Genomic DNA, 15642 nt, shown 5'->3' with positions numbered 1-15642 from the left:
CCTTGAACAGACTGACTCCAGGTCAGGAAAAAGCACAAAGCGAGGTTACATTCACAGGTTTCCAACCCTCCTCTCTCTCTCAGCAGTGGTCAGACCCTTGAGTGGGTGCCTGCAGTTAAGTCTTCCCACCAGCTCAGTAGATACATGCTTAATGGCTCCTGTCCTTACAGAATCTCTAGCCCCTAACCTATGAGGCTTGGACAGGTAGTCTCAACACTTTCCTTCCAGGTGGAGAATTGGTGGACAAGACAGCAAATTACCTAAAATTATAAAGTTTTAAAATCTGAACAGTCCTGAGGTGTAGCTTCCAAAGGTTACTTCTGGGTGATGCACATGTCATCCACTTTCTTCCTTGAAGTAAAATCAAGTACAGTGTAAATCCATGCAGGGTGTCGATTGGGAATTGGCATGAGATGAAAGGCTAGAGAGCTGGGATCCTGGAGGGTGTGCATTTGGGACAGAGCAGAGGTATCATCCTCCACCTGTTGATTAGCTTAATTGGGACTCTCAAAGTGGGTTTCCATTTGTTGGGGTCTCCTGCAGGGTAGTGTGCGGGATGTCCTCTTCTTTATGGGACTCTTTGTGTGGCTTGAAAAAGTCAGACACAAAGAAGACCTGCAAGATAGGGAGAGAATTTAAAAAAGGCATACATAGGAATGGGGCTTAATTATTTGTTTCTGTGCTACTAACATTACTCAAGGGCGATGAACCAAGTAACCACTTTGAGGAATTGTTTGCCACTTTGCAAAATATGCTGAAGACAGGAGAATAGCTAGCCTAGCTCTGACTAAAGGTAAAAAAATCTGTCTACCAGCACCTCTGTCGCTCCTGGATTAACTCATTTTAAGAAAAGGAACACCTTGTAAAACCACAGATAATCATTTTATACATTTCATTTATCTGCATTACACAAATGAGATACACGTTAGTTACTGAGCTTTAGAGATACCTGCTAGCAGACCAGACCTAAGCTGTTTACCGCTGCTTCTAGTCTTCATGCTAAGCTAAACATCTCCTGATTGTCGTTTAATTGTATCATTTATCCAAAAAATGGAATGCTCAAATTGCTCTCCCTATTTCTGTCTCCACTATAACTATGAAATTAAGGCTGAAAATGCCCAAAAATAAAGAAAATTAGTGTAACTTTTCCTTTTAAAGGTAAAGTAAGATTAAGACACATCACTTACCACCAGGATTGCCATGAGGGCACCCTGCAGGAGTCCAGTCAGCACATCACTCCAGTGATGTTTATAATCGGACACCCTGGACAATCCTGTGAAGACTGAGGCAGCAATCAGGAAAAACTGGATTGTCGGTCTCAGTAGCCTCGCCCATTCAGCCTGGAGTCGAGCCTGCAGGTACAGCTGAGAAAGACGAGGCATGCTTTTAAAATACACAGCTACTGTGGGCAACATTCCTGGAAGGGTGGCAGGAAATTGAGCAGCAGTGATTTGTAGATGACTCTTCCATTACCACAGTAGAGACAAACCTATCATGCAGGGAAGGATTATAAAATGTTCCTGAATTAAACAAAAATCCTCTTTATGTCACCAAGTTATCAGCTCTACTATTTATTTCCTCTTTTGTCTTTTAAAAGGTGAGAAACTCTCCTGCAGGCCACGTTTCACTGATAGAAGGAACAGTACAACATATAGTAGGCTGTTTATTCTCTAGAACAGTATCCAAAATCTAATCTGATAATTAAATATCACACCACCGCTGGGGCATGATGTCTGTTGTGGCACAAACCAGACAACTTAACTGTGTATTAAAAACAGTTCTATTGTTTTTCGTTTCATTCAAGGACAAACAAGTTTAGCTGCTTCATCCTGACCCCTGACGCACTTCTTTCCCTTTGTCTATTTATATCTGCTGGTGCTCAATGAATCAGCAGCTCATAAAGTGGATCAGGGCTGGGCAGTAAAATAAGAACTAGAGATGCTGCATTTCTCTGTGCACAACACTGCTACTGATGATAACCTGGAATAACCTTTCAGAAATGTGCTTATTCACTCTTTTCCAAGAGTTAGATGAGAAGATCCATACCACTTTCGTCTGATAATATGAAGCCACAGCCACAAGACTGTTAGCTTAGCATAAAGACTGTAAACAGGGAGAAACAGCTAGCCGGGTTCTGTCCTAAGGTAATAACACAATATGAGAAAATGAGAAACACGTCATAATTAGTGAGCTTTAAGTGTTTGTAGGTGTTTTTTGGACAGCACAGGCTAGCTGTTTCCCCTGTTTTGAGTCTTTATGCTACGCTAACATGCAATTGGCTGCATTGTATTTAAAGCAATAGTTTGATATTTTGGGAAATACCTAAACAAAAGATTTCCAGACTTTGATAAACACCGGATGATGTTGAAAATTAAGCAGTTTCCAAACTTTGTACGAACCCTGCTTTGAGCACAGTGTTCCAGTAAACACTGATCCACGTGATTGCAGATCAATATGTAACTGATATAGGTACTTACAGCCAGGAACAGCATGCAGTACATGGAAAAAGAGGAATGGCCGGAATAGAAGGAAAGCCTGCAACGGAAAGACAAAAGCCCAGATCAACACACATGAAAAGAAACATCATTACATCCATTTGTCAGACACACAAACCCACACACCACCGCATCCTGGCACACCCTCATTTAGGGATTGAGACTGATGTAGAGGGGTGTGGTGGACACCAGACCCTCCAGTCCTTCCTCCCCGCCTTAGTTACTTCCTGTTTATAATAACAGTGCTATGTTTTTATACTGTTGTATGGACCATGTCTACAGCAGCAGCCATGGATACACACACACACACACACACACACAGTCTAATAATGTACACCTGCTTATTTGGTGTGCTTTTCCACTCTGACACTTGATGAAAGGTCGGGTGCTTCACGGTGTAGAATAAGATGTGTATTTCAGAGTCTGGACAGCAGTGTGAACCAAGACCTGCTGCTATTGAGTTATCCAGATAACTTTGCAGGTTAAGCACTAGAAATGACTTCAATCTCAAATATGGATTGATGAAAAAATATGGGTTCTGGGTTTTTACTCAGCAAAGTTATACAACAGTAAACCAGCTGTACAGACAAATAAAGTCTATCATCTTTCATATTTCACATAAAAGTCAACTGATTATAAAATTAATGCAGGTGTTCTACAAGATTTTATAGATTGGCTGCACTGTAGTTCAACCTTTATGTTAATGACTTGCCTTAGGTTTGTCGTGATGTAGAGATCCAGCTATATGCTGATGATGCAGTGATTTATGTACACAGCTGCACAAAGCAGCAAGCTGCTTCACAACTTACCAGTGCATGACCCATATAACATGGCTTGACAGATCACGTTGTAAGTTTGATGTATTTAAAACTTTGTTCTTTTTAAAGCGACTGTGTAAATGTAAATGTTCTGTACTCTCTGTTTAGTGCCTTTCTGGTCTTTGTGACCAAAAAAAAAATTATTTTTAATTTTTGGCAGAGGACAATCCAGACTCAAACACGCCTTGGTAACAAAGCCCAACTGGCAACTGCAATAAAAACCTCTGTGGCATCACATTCAAATTGCAGGTTGGTCGCACCCTGTGAGGCCTCAACTCATTGTACATTAATAGAATCCATCTGGATTACAAATGTGTATCTTACAAGAGAAGTAATATTTTTTTATTACGCACACAACCTTTGAATAACTTGGCCATCTTCTTAAATGCAAACAAACATACATGCCGCTCACAGTAGGCCCTTGAATCTCATAGAGAAGTGAGACTAAGCCAATGAGGAATCATATTACAGTAAAATGATCCTGCGCAGGCTACTGCTCTCTCCTCTCCTGCTGCACTTATTAGCAGGTCATCGCAAACACACACATGGGAGCTGGAAATACAGTGGGTACGGAAAGTATTCAGACCCCTTTAAATTTTTCACTCTTTGTTTCATTGCAGCCATTTTCCAAAAATCAAAAAAGTTCATTTTATTTCTCAGTAATGTACACTCAGCACCCCATCTTGACAGAAAAAAACAGAAATGTAGAAATTTTTGCTAATTTATTAAAAAAGTAAAACTGAAATATCACATGGTCATAAGTATTCAGACCCTTTGCTCAGTATTTAGTAGAAGCACCCTTTTGATCTAATACAGCCATGAGTCGTTTTGGGAAAGATGCAACAAGTTTTTCACATCTGGATTTGGGTATCCTCTGCCATTCCTCCTTGCAGATCCTCTCCAGTTCTGACAGGTTGGATGGTAAACGTTGGTGGACAGCCATTTTCAGGTCTCTCCAGAGATGCTCAATTGGGTTTAAGTCAGGGCTCTGGCTGGGCCATTCAAGAACAGCCACGGAGTTGTTGTGAAGCCACTCCTTCGTTATTTTAGCGGTGCGCTTAGGGTCATTGTCTTGTTGGAAGGTAAACCTTCGGCCCAGTCTGAGGTCCAGAGCACTCTGGAAAAGGTTTTTGTCCAGGATATCCCTGTACTTGGCCGCATTCATCTTTCCCTCGATTGCAACCAGTCGTCCTGTCCCTGCAGCTGAAAAACACCCCACAGCATGATGCTGCCACCACCATGCTTCACTGTTGAGACTGTATTGGACAGGTGATGAGCAGTGCCTGGTTTTCTCCACACATACCGCTTAGAATTAAGGCCAAAAAGTTCTATCTTGGTCTCATCAGACCAGAGGATCTTATTTATCACCATCTTGGAGTCCTTCAGGTGTTTTTTAGCAAACTCCATGCGGGCTTTCATGTGTCTTGCACTGAGGAGAGGCTTCCGTCGGGCCACTCTGCCATAAAGCCCCGACTGGTGGATTGCTGCAGTGATGGTTGACTTACTACAACTTTCTCCCATCTCCCGACTGCATCTCTGGAGCTCAGCCACAGTGACCTTTGGGTTCTTCTTTACCTCTCTCACCAAGGCTCTTCTCCCCCGATAGCTCAGTTTGGCCGGACGGCCAGCTCTAGGAAGGGTTCTGGTCGTCCCAAACGTCTTCCATTTGAGGATTATGGAGGCCACTGTGCTCTTAGGAACCTTAAGTGCAGCAGAAATTTTTTTGTAACCTTGGCCAGATCTGTGCCTTGCCACAATTCTGTCTTGAGCTCTTCAGGCAGTTCCTTTGACCTCATGATTCTCATTTGCTCTGACATGCACTGTGAGCTGTAAGGTCTTATATAGACAGGTGTGTGGCTTTCCTAATCAAGTCCAATCAGTATAATCAAACACAGCTGGACTCAAATGAAGGTGTAGAACCATCTCAAGGATGATCAGAAGAAATAGACAGCACCTGAGTTAAATATGAGTGTCACGGCAAAGGGTCTGAATACTTATGACCATGTGATATTTCAGTTTTCTTTGTTAATAAATTTGCAAAAATTTCTACATTTCTTTTTTTTCTGTCAAGATGGGGTGCTGAGTGTACATTACTGAGAAATAAAATGAACTTTTTTGATTTTTGGAAAATGGCTGCAATGAAACAAAGAGTGAAAAATTTAAAGGGGTCTGAATACTTTCCGTACCCACTGTATAATGTGTCCTGACATTAATCTTAAAAACCCCTGATATCTGCCTTATCCTCTTATCCTGCTGTTAATGTTTCCTTCATTATGCTACATTATAAGATAAACTGCAGAGTAGTAATGAAGCTCCCAGAAACATTGTACACCACACACTGGAAATTGTACGGTAGATAACCCAGAGGACAGAGAGGTAGTGGGTGGGCATATTTCCACTCTAGCTCTTACTCAAAGGATGCAGCTCAGGGAAACAACAAACACTCAAACTATAAGCAGAATGACCTACTTTACATTTAAGTAAAGTTGAACAGAAGAGACTAAAGTAGATGTCCCTCATAGCGCATAATAAATCCACACTGGTAACACTGGGCACAGCTTTTTGTCACTATTTAGGCCTCTGCTTCTATTATTACCGTAGGTCTTGCTGCTCGTGCCTACACCAGAATGAGAAGTGGATATCCTCTCCTCCCTCTATACTTCCTGCTGCTCTGCGCTGATAAGGGATAGAGCTAAATCATAACAAGCTTTACATTCCTGCTATTTCTCAATCTCTCCGTGTCTCTGGTTTCGTGTGCTGCAAGTGGTTCAAACTGCATCTTGCCAAAAACACTGTCTGCATGTCACCTGTGTGCAGATATTTATTAGAAACTAAATGTTCACAGGGGCATGGCATAATGGTTTTATCACCATTATGAATTAGACAATCATTCATAGGTTGTTTAGAGACATGTTTAACCTTTGCTCTTTGTACCAACACCACGAGCATATTACAAAACAGAGTGCAGACGTTTGAGGGCTTTTTCTGTCAGAATTTGTTAATCTGTTGAGCAAGAAAACAAGAACATAAGAGTGCTGCAAGTTTAGTGTGGAGCCATTTCAACAGCAAAACATCTGAAATCATGAACCACTTTATTCATTCTTTCACAAAGGGCTGCAATTAATCAGTATTATATCGTCGAGTAATCGGACGATTCCGTGCTCGATTTGTTGTTCGGTTGTTGTTGCTGGACACAGATTGATCCATTATAACTTTCTTCACTAATTTACACACCACAGAGATTGCATAAATACAAACCTGAGATATCAAATGTGTGTTTTAAATGTGGCTTAGAGGAGGGCTTGTTTTTGCATTGCACCTGGTTGTGTACAAAACTTAATATTGGCACGACTTCTGTGACATTATGACATAACTTAGAGGATTTACCTTCACATTAGATCCGCAAATTTGCTTATTGGGGAATTGTACAACCATTAATGCACATTCAAGAACCTTTTAAGCGGTTTTTAGAAATGGCTTTGTGCATTGCCAGAAAGTGCATAGCGGTGGTGTGGAAGTTCCCATCCTCTCATAGCTAGATCGTTTTTGGAAGTGAAAAGCTGCTTCTCACTCAAATATATCACATATCCTCTCAGAAATTAATATAACACCTTTCATGCCAGGTTTGTGAGTGTTTGTGTATTTTGTCATTCTACATTTTGAAAATAAAACTCGAACTTTTCCCACAGCCTAAAGTAATCTATTTTAATAGCTTGTTTTATTTTACAAACAGTTCAAAACTCCCAAAATATTCTGTTTACAATCAAATATGAATCTTCACAGCTGGAAGCAGCAAGCGTTTGCTAAAAAATTGTTATCCATCCTTCCAGTTATTCATCCATCCATTTCTGAATGCTATAAAAGAAACAAGTTTGGAGCTATAACAAAACCTACCTGCCCTCAGTGACACTCGTCGGGTCTCCAGTGCAGGGGAAGTCTTCAATATAAGCCCCTGATGAACAGTTGATACGTGTCCAATCAGGTTTGCACACATCCAGGAAGTGTGGTCTGAGCCGGCCAATAGAATACTTGGCAATGTCGGTCAGAGACTGGCTCATGGCAGCGCCGAAAAGGAAGGTACCGATGGCTTTGTAAACACAGGCAATGTAGCTGCCGAACGAGGACTTGGATTTGATGCGCTTTAGATGAACTAAAAGGCACTCGCCAATGATCATCTGTAAGGGGGAGGGGAAGGATGACGGGGGAGGAAAGGATAGAGTTAGAGGTGTATACAGAAATACAAGACCCCAAATGAAAATTAAAGGTGCAACTGAATGAAATCTATAACATCAGAGTCAGCAATAAACCCTAAAATACTGGATCTAAATAATGGGTTTGGTTAAAAAACTCTGCCTATTACACTAATTTCACAAAAAGCTCTCCGTTTGTGAAACAGCATTTAAAGGAATAGTTTGACTTTTGGTGGATATACACACACATTCTTGCCATGAATTAGATGCAAAGATCGACACAGCTGCTTTGTCAGTATGCTAAATAGGAACTACCACCAGCGCCAGTTATCTTAGCATAGCATAAAAATTGAAAACTGGGGGGAAACCGCAAGAATGGATCTGTTGGAGGGTAACAAAATCTGCCAACCCACACCATTTTAGCTTTTTAACGAATTAAACAAACTAGATATAGAGCCAGGCTGGCCGTTTCCACCTGCTTCCAGTCTTTACGCTAAGCCAACCATCTCCCGGCTGTAGCTTCATATTTAATGTATTTAATCAAGTTCACAGCAAGAAAGTGAATAAGCTTATTTTTCCAAAATGTCTAACTAAGTACACTCTCCATAACATTATAGATGCTGTTTTGACAGAATTGGCAGTGTTTCTACTACTGATCCATTCTGAGATAACACACATGGTTCAAAGTATCATGGCCAAAGGATGATGTCCACTTAAAATAATAAACATATATAATTTAGTTTGATCTAAAAGTTGAAAATAAATCCTCCTTAATAGATCCAATAGTAAAAATTTTTTGCATATCTGAGCTTGTATGTGTTCATCCTGTATACGTCGGAGGAATGAATCATGAAGTCCTCTTGTTTAAATGTTGTGGTTGAGGTGCAAGACAATGTTGTAACAGGGCTTACACTTGTCTCACAAAAGGCTGCTGATGGGCCTTTATTGCTACCGCTCTGCTACCTGTATCTGTAAAAGCTTTCAATAGGTGAAATAAGAGCTACTCTTGACGGGTCACAAAAGATTAGGTCTTGATTAAGCATAAGTGTCTATTCTTACTGTGGTGTTTTAATTCTTTTTGAAGATGAAACCTGAAGCATCGAAACTTTTTCTAAAGTAAAAAAAAAAAAAAAACGATAAAGATATTTTCACTGTTTATATACGGAGTCTCTCCGCTGGAGACGTATTCATAGCTGGTAAGTTTCAAAATAAAAGTCAGCCACACTGGTCACCTTTCTGTTTCAAATGTTACAGAGTTTTGAAAACTACAAACTTTTTCGACAGCATGTAGTTAGCAAACAAACTTAGTTAATGGAAGTGGTGGCTTATGCAAGCAATTAAAACATTAACACATTATACATAATAATGTGTTTAGCAGCAACCATGGATTCAAAGAAAAGAGATAGAAAGAGAAGTTAGGAGTGGATCAAGTTAAGCAGTACGTAAAGGATGCAAGTATAAAAGAGACACGTTAGCAGAAAACAAAACAGATGCCACTTACAGTGAGGATTGTGACGGGAATCATAACACCTCCTAACAACTCATAGGTAATGGTGTCTTCTTTATGGGGGTACTTGATTGAATCATCATTACAGAAAAAGCCTCGGCGGAAAGGGGTGTGTTTCAGATTGAGTATTACAAATGGGAGTCCAGCTAGCAGAGAGGCAATGAGAGAGAAAACAAGGGGGAAAAAAATACAGGTTACAAAATCATGTCACTGGGCCTCGATCCCCTATCCATGATGCAACACTGTGTGCCAATGCAAAGCAGTGTGAGAGGGCCACACCACATGTTGCATCCTCTCATGGCAGCGACTGGCGTCCTCAGCAACTTTCAGGAACATCAGCATGCAAATTTTAATGGTTAAAGTGTACGCAAGGCATCAGAGAGTTAAATGCTGATGAGGAGTGGATGTTAATACAGAAAAGTCAAACATTAGAGCATGTGTTTTATCATTGTGTTTCTTGAGTGGCTTTAGTTCCCATTGTTAAATTCTCACTCACAAAGAGAAGAAATAGCGCTCTCACGGAGCCCTTGCGTGACCGAAACACACCTCACACTCCTCTTTTCTTTTTGGCAAACCGACACACTTCACTTCTCCCTAATAACTTCCCACATATTCTCACCTTCCTTTGGCACACAGTGAACAATGAAGTGAGTTGTTAAAACTTAAACAATAACATTTAAGACCATAATTAACAGATTGGGATTATAATCACACACGATGAAGGAAAAGATAAATCACTCACACACACACACACACACACACACACACACACACACACACACACCAGAAGCCCTGTCTTGCCTGTCGATCTCCAAAAAAACAATTGCTCTGTTCCAGAAAAGCATTCCAGCTATTTAAGGAACAGAGCGACGCAGCACGCAGCCTGCATGTCTGTTGCACTAATTAACAACAGTTATAGAAGTTCATCCAATAGACTGACGCTAAAAACCAAATGATTAAATCAAAAGCCTAAAAAAGCCAGGCTGACATTACGTCATATAATCCATATTTGATTATATGTGTAAGCCATGGCTAAATTAATTAGTGGTTCTTTTGATGAACTGTTTCAATTAAAAATAATCAAGATGTTTGGAAACTAAACTTTGACCTTTAAGGTGACTACAAATTCTGCTGTAGCTGAGATTTTGGTAAAAGAAATATGCTATAGGACTGTTTTTTGTGTTTGTGTGTACATGTGTGTGTGTAACAGGTTTCAACATTTACTCAGGCCGATTTATTTTATATTAATTGTTTTAAGTGGACATCCTCCTTTGCCTTTTACTGTAAGAGCTGATGTTGTTGAACATGTCAAAAGCCTCACACTGAGGTAAGAAACAGCATCAGAACTACATAAAATATATTGTGCATATCGGATTTCAATAAGATGTAGCGGTGCTAATACAACAGCTACTGAACAACTGAAATCATAATCTGTATAGCTAGCCATTTTGAATATATATCCTACATTACGCACTGGAAACGTGTTGGTCCCAACAGACCTTTTGTCACAGCAGACAGTTTGACTTGCCGTCGCAGGAAAAGCACAAATGCTTTCCATGTAGGTGTGCCAGTAAACCATCATACCAGAGCCACGGCCATGCCACACCTTGGAATGCATTTAAGTTATAAGTTACTCCTTCGGTTGACAAGTCAACATATTTGCCATGGGACAGGTCGTGCGTTACCTGTTGAACCTGCCTTGAGTGGCTCCTACTTACGCAGCTAATGGGCAGCGCGAAGCCCACAGTGTAGAGCACTGTGGAGGTGATTGTACTCTTGTGGAAAGGGTACATGATGCTGTCGTCGTTACAGAAAAAGCCCCTCTGAAAGGGGTGGATCTTACCCAGGTTAAAGGCTGCCAGAGGCAGGCCTCCTGTTGACAGAGAGATCGGGAGGAAGAGGTCAAAGGGGGAAAAACAAAGCATGGAAAAGAAAGTAAGGGCGCCAAAACAAAGTGTTGAGGTCTTCAAATCTGTCATCTTTCAGACAGAAGTGAATGAACACGTGCCAAATTAAATCTTTGTGACAGAAATGAGAGATCCCAACCTTTCTAGCAGTCTAGTTAAAGGAAGAATAAACTGGCTTTATTCTTTCTTTTCACATTGTCATTAAATTCAATGAAAAGACCAAAACCAACAATGCTTATCAAGACGTTACACTCAAACCCAAGCAGATATGTTGCTGCTGAAGAATTTAATCCTTAGAAACAGATCTCACAATTTTGTATATATCTATCAAACGGGAGAAAATTGTGCATTTATTTGGCACCATCTTCAGCATTGAATTTGGCCTGAACATCCAGTGTGGCTCATTCTTGTTTTTTTTAATAGCTTTCAGACAACAATGAAGCTCATGGTACGTAAAGAATAAGCTACATAGACAATACTTGCTATTAGCATCAAATCATTGTTAGTTTTGTTTGCTTTTCATGAAATTTGTTCACAATCAGAAAAACAGAATATATTACCAGACATATCCTTTGACAGTGAGCCCCTGAACACTGAATTACTGAGCTCAACACTGTTCATTGCACACTCAACAGCAGTGACTTCATCACAACAACAAATTCTGTTATCTTTGGGCAGTTTTTCCAGCAGAGGGCATTGAGAAGATTTTTTTTAGTTGGAGCACTGACTCACATTGGTGTGAAAGGAGCTGTGGACATAGCTAAGCGCTCCCTATAGAGAATAGCATAAAGACGACTGATTATGCTAATAGGTTTTGACAGTTCAAAGTGTGAATGAAATGCCGCTGTCATTTCTCTGGTTGTTTGGCCTGTTTAGCCCATTGTATAGTGGGGAGAAGACACAGTTGTTCGTCCATTCGAATAGAAAATGAGGGACCATTATTGAGCTGTAATGCATAGTAACAAGCCGCAAAATGGCAGAATACGCAAGATATACTTTCACCCACAAACTACCTATGAACTACTTTTTAATTCTGTCTGGTATTTCTGTTCTGTCTGCTATGTCTGCAGCTGTTGACACTGTCAGCTGTGCCATCCCAAGTTGACTGGCTACAACAGCTGGAAATGCCAGAAACACACACGACAGGACCCCCAAGTCACAAGAGTTCAGTGTTGGACTTAACTTGTTCTCATTTTTTATAACTGTGCGACTAAGAGAGTTTGCAAGAAAAATGTGAATAATTTAATGTATTTAGAATACACGTTAAGTATTTTGTAACATTTTATCCTTTTATCCAGACTCAGCCTGAGCAGCCTGCTCAGTAATTTTGTTAAAAACAAATTAAATGAGCTGTCTCGGCAAACCAGGACAAATATCATCTCTCCCTGCACATTATCCTCTTCAGAAAATTAATACCATCTCAGTTCTCACACTTCTCAAGTCGTATTCTCACGAGCTAAACCTCACTACACGCGCATGTTTAGTAATATACAGCAGTGCATGACATGGAAACAGCCTCAGCCTGGATGCTTTTCTATAATTTAATAGTCTGTGCCATTAGCAGAATAATCAAGTTTGCTTCTGCATCAGTTCTCAGAACAGCACACTGACTGTACAGTCATGCTGTGTCTTGCTGCACACGTTTGGCTTTAAGGCACTTACAACATTGTGCAATATAAAATAAGTCTGTAGTCTTAGAGGTTTAGCAATATTTTAATACCCCCCCTGCACTCACGAAACAAACAGTATTTGCATATTCACAGATTCTGGAAGCACTAGCGTGAATGTCATTTTAAGAATTTGAAATAGGTAGTTGAACATTTTTGTGGAAAAACCATATTAGACACAAATTATTATTCCAAGCAGAGCATTTGTATGTTTTAAAACGTGTCTGGAGGGGATCTCTGAAACAAAGTCAATTTGTCAATTTAACCCTACAATTAGGATGGAAAGTAATCAATCATTCATAATCAGATTGAAAAAGCAATAAAGTCCCAGTGATAAAACTAAAAACATAAAAAGGCATATATTACTCATACAATTATACATTCAATTCAATATACAGAAAAATTAAGACATTTCAAAAGTGTCACCAAACTTTCACAGTGGTTTTAAATGTAAAATTAGGGATGCACTGATCTGATAGTGATATCAGCAGATACTGACTCAAATATCTGGATCAGGTATTGGTGGCAAGGGGGTCGATCTATTCAATTCAATTATGAGTGTACTTACGCCCAGCTATTTGTATCGGTATCAGGACTGAAAAAGTGAAAATCGGTGCATCCCTATGTAAGATAATGACTGGTAAAATGAACTGATATACTGTAGTTTACACATATTTAAATCTGAATACAGTTTCAGACCTGATATGAGTACAAGTACCCTGCATTGAAGTGATTTTAGACTATTTGAGGGAAAGATGTGTGGTCACATGAACCAGAAAATGTAGGTGCTGGTCAGTGGGTTTAAAAACAGAGAAAGATAGTAAGGCCAATTTATAAGATAGTATCTCAGCAATACCTTGAATTAATATTAGAAAACTGTTAAATGTTTGGTTTAAATGAGAAATCAGGCACATATGTGGACTTAGAATTGGACTATGAGAAAATGAAACAGTAGTGAGGCACAAAATAGAACCTTTAATTATGGAAACATTATATAATTAGGCAAGTACTTCAGTATACTGAATATAATGCTGGGGATTGTAGTGTTAGTGTATCTAATGCATTATTAAACATTGTTGCACTTACAAAATAGCATAATTTGTTTAGCCCCTAGATGTTTGTCAGCATCTGATCGCTAATTTGCATACAATGGAAACAAAGAGCATGTCATTCTTAACAGAAACATATGTAGCAACCTACCCACAGACATACAGATGTTGCAAATGACAGAAACATATTGTTTGGTTAGTGCTACCATTAATGTTAGAGGTTAAAATAAAACTGTTGTCACCAAGGCACAGTTGCGGGTTACAATCTGCTCACCACTCCCTTCACGTGATGGTAAACTGTTTAATATCCAAACAGTTGGATTATATCAAGTCACAAATCGGCTTATATCAATAAAAGCACTAACAAACAGTCCACCGCAGTCAGTAAAAGGCATTTAAATACATACCTATGATAAGACAGGCTATGTCCAGCAAGACAAAGGAGATTCCTCTCGCCTCGAACATGTTTGCTCTTGTCAGTCTCTGACTCGCGGTGCGTCCTCTCTTGTAATAAACACCAGGGGTAGCTTACGGACGCTCCTCCTTGGGATGTCGCTGCTAGTTTCCGATGTGCGAGAGCAGAAAATCGCAACAGCAAGGGATTTAAACCCACACTGAAACGTCTACGCCCTCCTAAGGAAAGCACATATCAAGAGAAATAATGCGCGTCGCTCTGCTGACTCTGCTCTTGTTGTTGTTGTTGTTGTTGGGGGGTGGTGAACTGCAGCAGAGCCGATAACTCCACAGGCCTCTCATGGTGATTTTAAAGCTGTTGAATAAAAACAAACAACTCAAACACCGGTCATTTAGACGAACACCTGTCCAGTGCCGATGAGTGAAACACGCCGTTTGACGAACCCGGAAAGCTCCGTGGGCAGCTGCGGTTGTGGGCCTGGTGCTGCCTTCAAATGCTAGCGGAAATGTCGGAAATAAGGAGCTTAACCTCATTTGTGCCCTCAGTAGTCGGAGGCCTTACTCTCTTATTGACTATGCCTTAACAAAACCTTAAAATAAAAGTCGTTAGAAGGGATGAATTACCACTATCATGAATAAAGAAACAGTTTGCCTGACTCTGTGGTAAAATCTAATCAACTTATAAACACATAATATATTTTGTTTAATCCTACAAAAACTGAAGTTTAAAAACATGTGCTGGACTAACTGTTTTTTCATTTCATGGCGTGTGCAGCGACTTCCTGGAGTCTTCTTGTGTCAGTGAGTTTGCCAGGCACATAACTCTCTGTAACAGTGTCGTGTCGTTTTTACACTTATGTCTCGTTTGAAAACATACAGTAGCTAATGTTTTAATCAGTGATTTTGTTACTGTGGGACAAATGCAGCTTCTCCCAGTTTCCAGTCTTTGCGCTAAGCTATGCTAACTGGCTATGATTGATCTTCTCATTCAATTCTCTGTAAAGCACAAAAAGTGAATTCAAAATGTCAAACTATTCATGTAGCCTAAACGTATTTTTTGAGTTGGCAGATGTCTTTTGTCTGCCAATAAAAGTAAAATGTTTGGAGAATCCAATATTTGCATATTTGGGGTCACAAAATATATAGCAAGGTGCAAATTGATTTTAAAAACAGACCAAATTAGAGAGTAATACAGAGTTGTTGCAAATGGGGCAACACCTCAGTATTAGCCATATCTACATAGCCTGTGCCGTTTCCCTTGTTTGGGGGCATGGATGACAGTTTTGTCTGAATGAGTCTGTGCAGCATTTTTGTGGTAAATTATGGTAAACCTCATGCCATGTATTCCTCCACAACTAGACTACAGCATATTATTGTTGTAAAATAAAAAAAAAATAAAAAACAGCCTCCAAAACTGTGTCTCTTGTTTATTTCAAAGGACTTGTAAGATATCAGTTTTTAAACCAGAGCTACATTCCTTTTCGAGTAGGTCTTTCAAGAAACTCCACAGTAGTGTTCACATCTGATTTGATGAACCTGCACAGTAAAAATGTATCACCCAGGGAATTCCATAAAGCCACTTGTTAACTAACCCC

General features: G+C 39.9%; 1 protein-coding gene across 2 annotated transcripts; it reads right to left on the bottom strand.

Annotated features, from left to right (window-relative positions):
- Window positions 1-6: 6 nt before the first annotated feature.
- On the bottom strand, window positions 7-14517 carry LOC119914432 (phospholipid phosphatase 1-like). Of its 2 annotated transcripts, none has more exons than XM_038733729.1 (6): window positions 14041-14517; window positions 10729-10883; window positions 7208-7488; window positions 2478-2535; window positions 1188-1364; window positions 7-615 (listed from the first exon to the last, which is right to left on the bottom strand). In XM_038733729.1, the coding sequence occupies exons 1-6, from the start codon at window positions 14096-14098 to the stop codon at window positions 508-510; spliced, it is 837 nt and encodes a 278-aa protein (XP_038589657.1). In that variant the 5' UTR covers window positions 14099-14517; the 3' UTR covers window positions 7-507. The 2 variants fall into 2 exon arrangements, with proteins under 2 accessions (XP_038589657.1, XP_038589658.1); XM_038733730.1 differs by lacking the exon at window positions 10729-10883 and adding an exon at window positions 9005-9156.
- Between the last annotated feature and the right edge of the window lie 1125 nt (window positions 14518-15642).

This window comes from Micropterus salmoides, unplaced genomic scaffold (genome assembly GCF_014851395.1).
Source record: "Micropterus salmoides isolate LMB-PRFRI ecotype aquatic unplaced genomic scaffold, ASM1485139v1 Ms_hic_scaffold_20, whole genome shotgun sequence".
NCBI lineage: Eukaryota > Metazoa > Chordata > Actinopteri > Centrarchiformes > Centrarchidae > Micropterus > Micropterus salmoides.
This window is presented reverse-complemented; position numbering and strand designations above follow the sequence as displayed.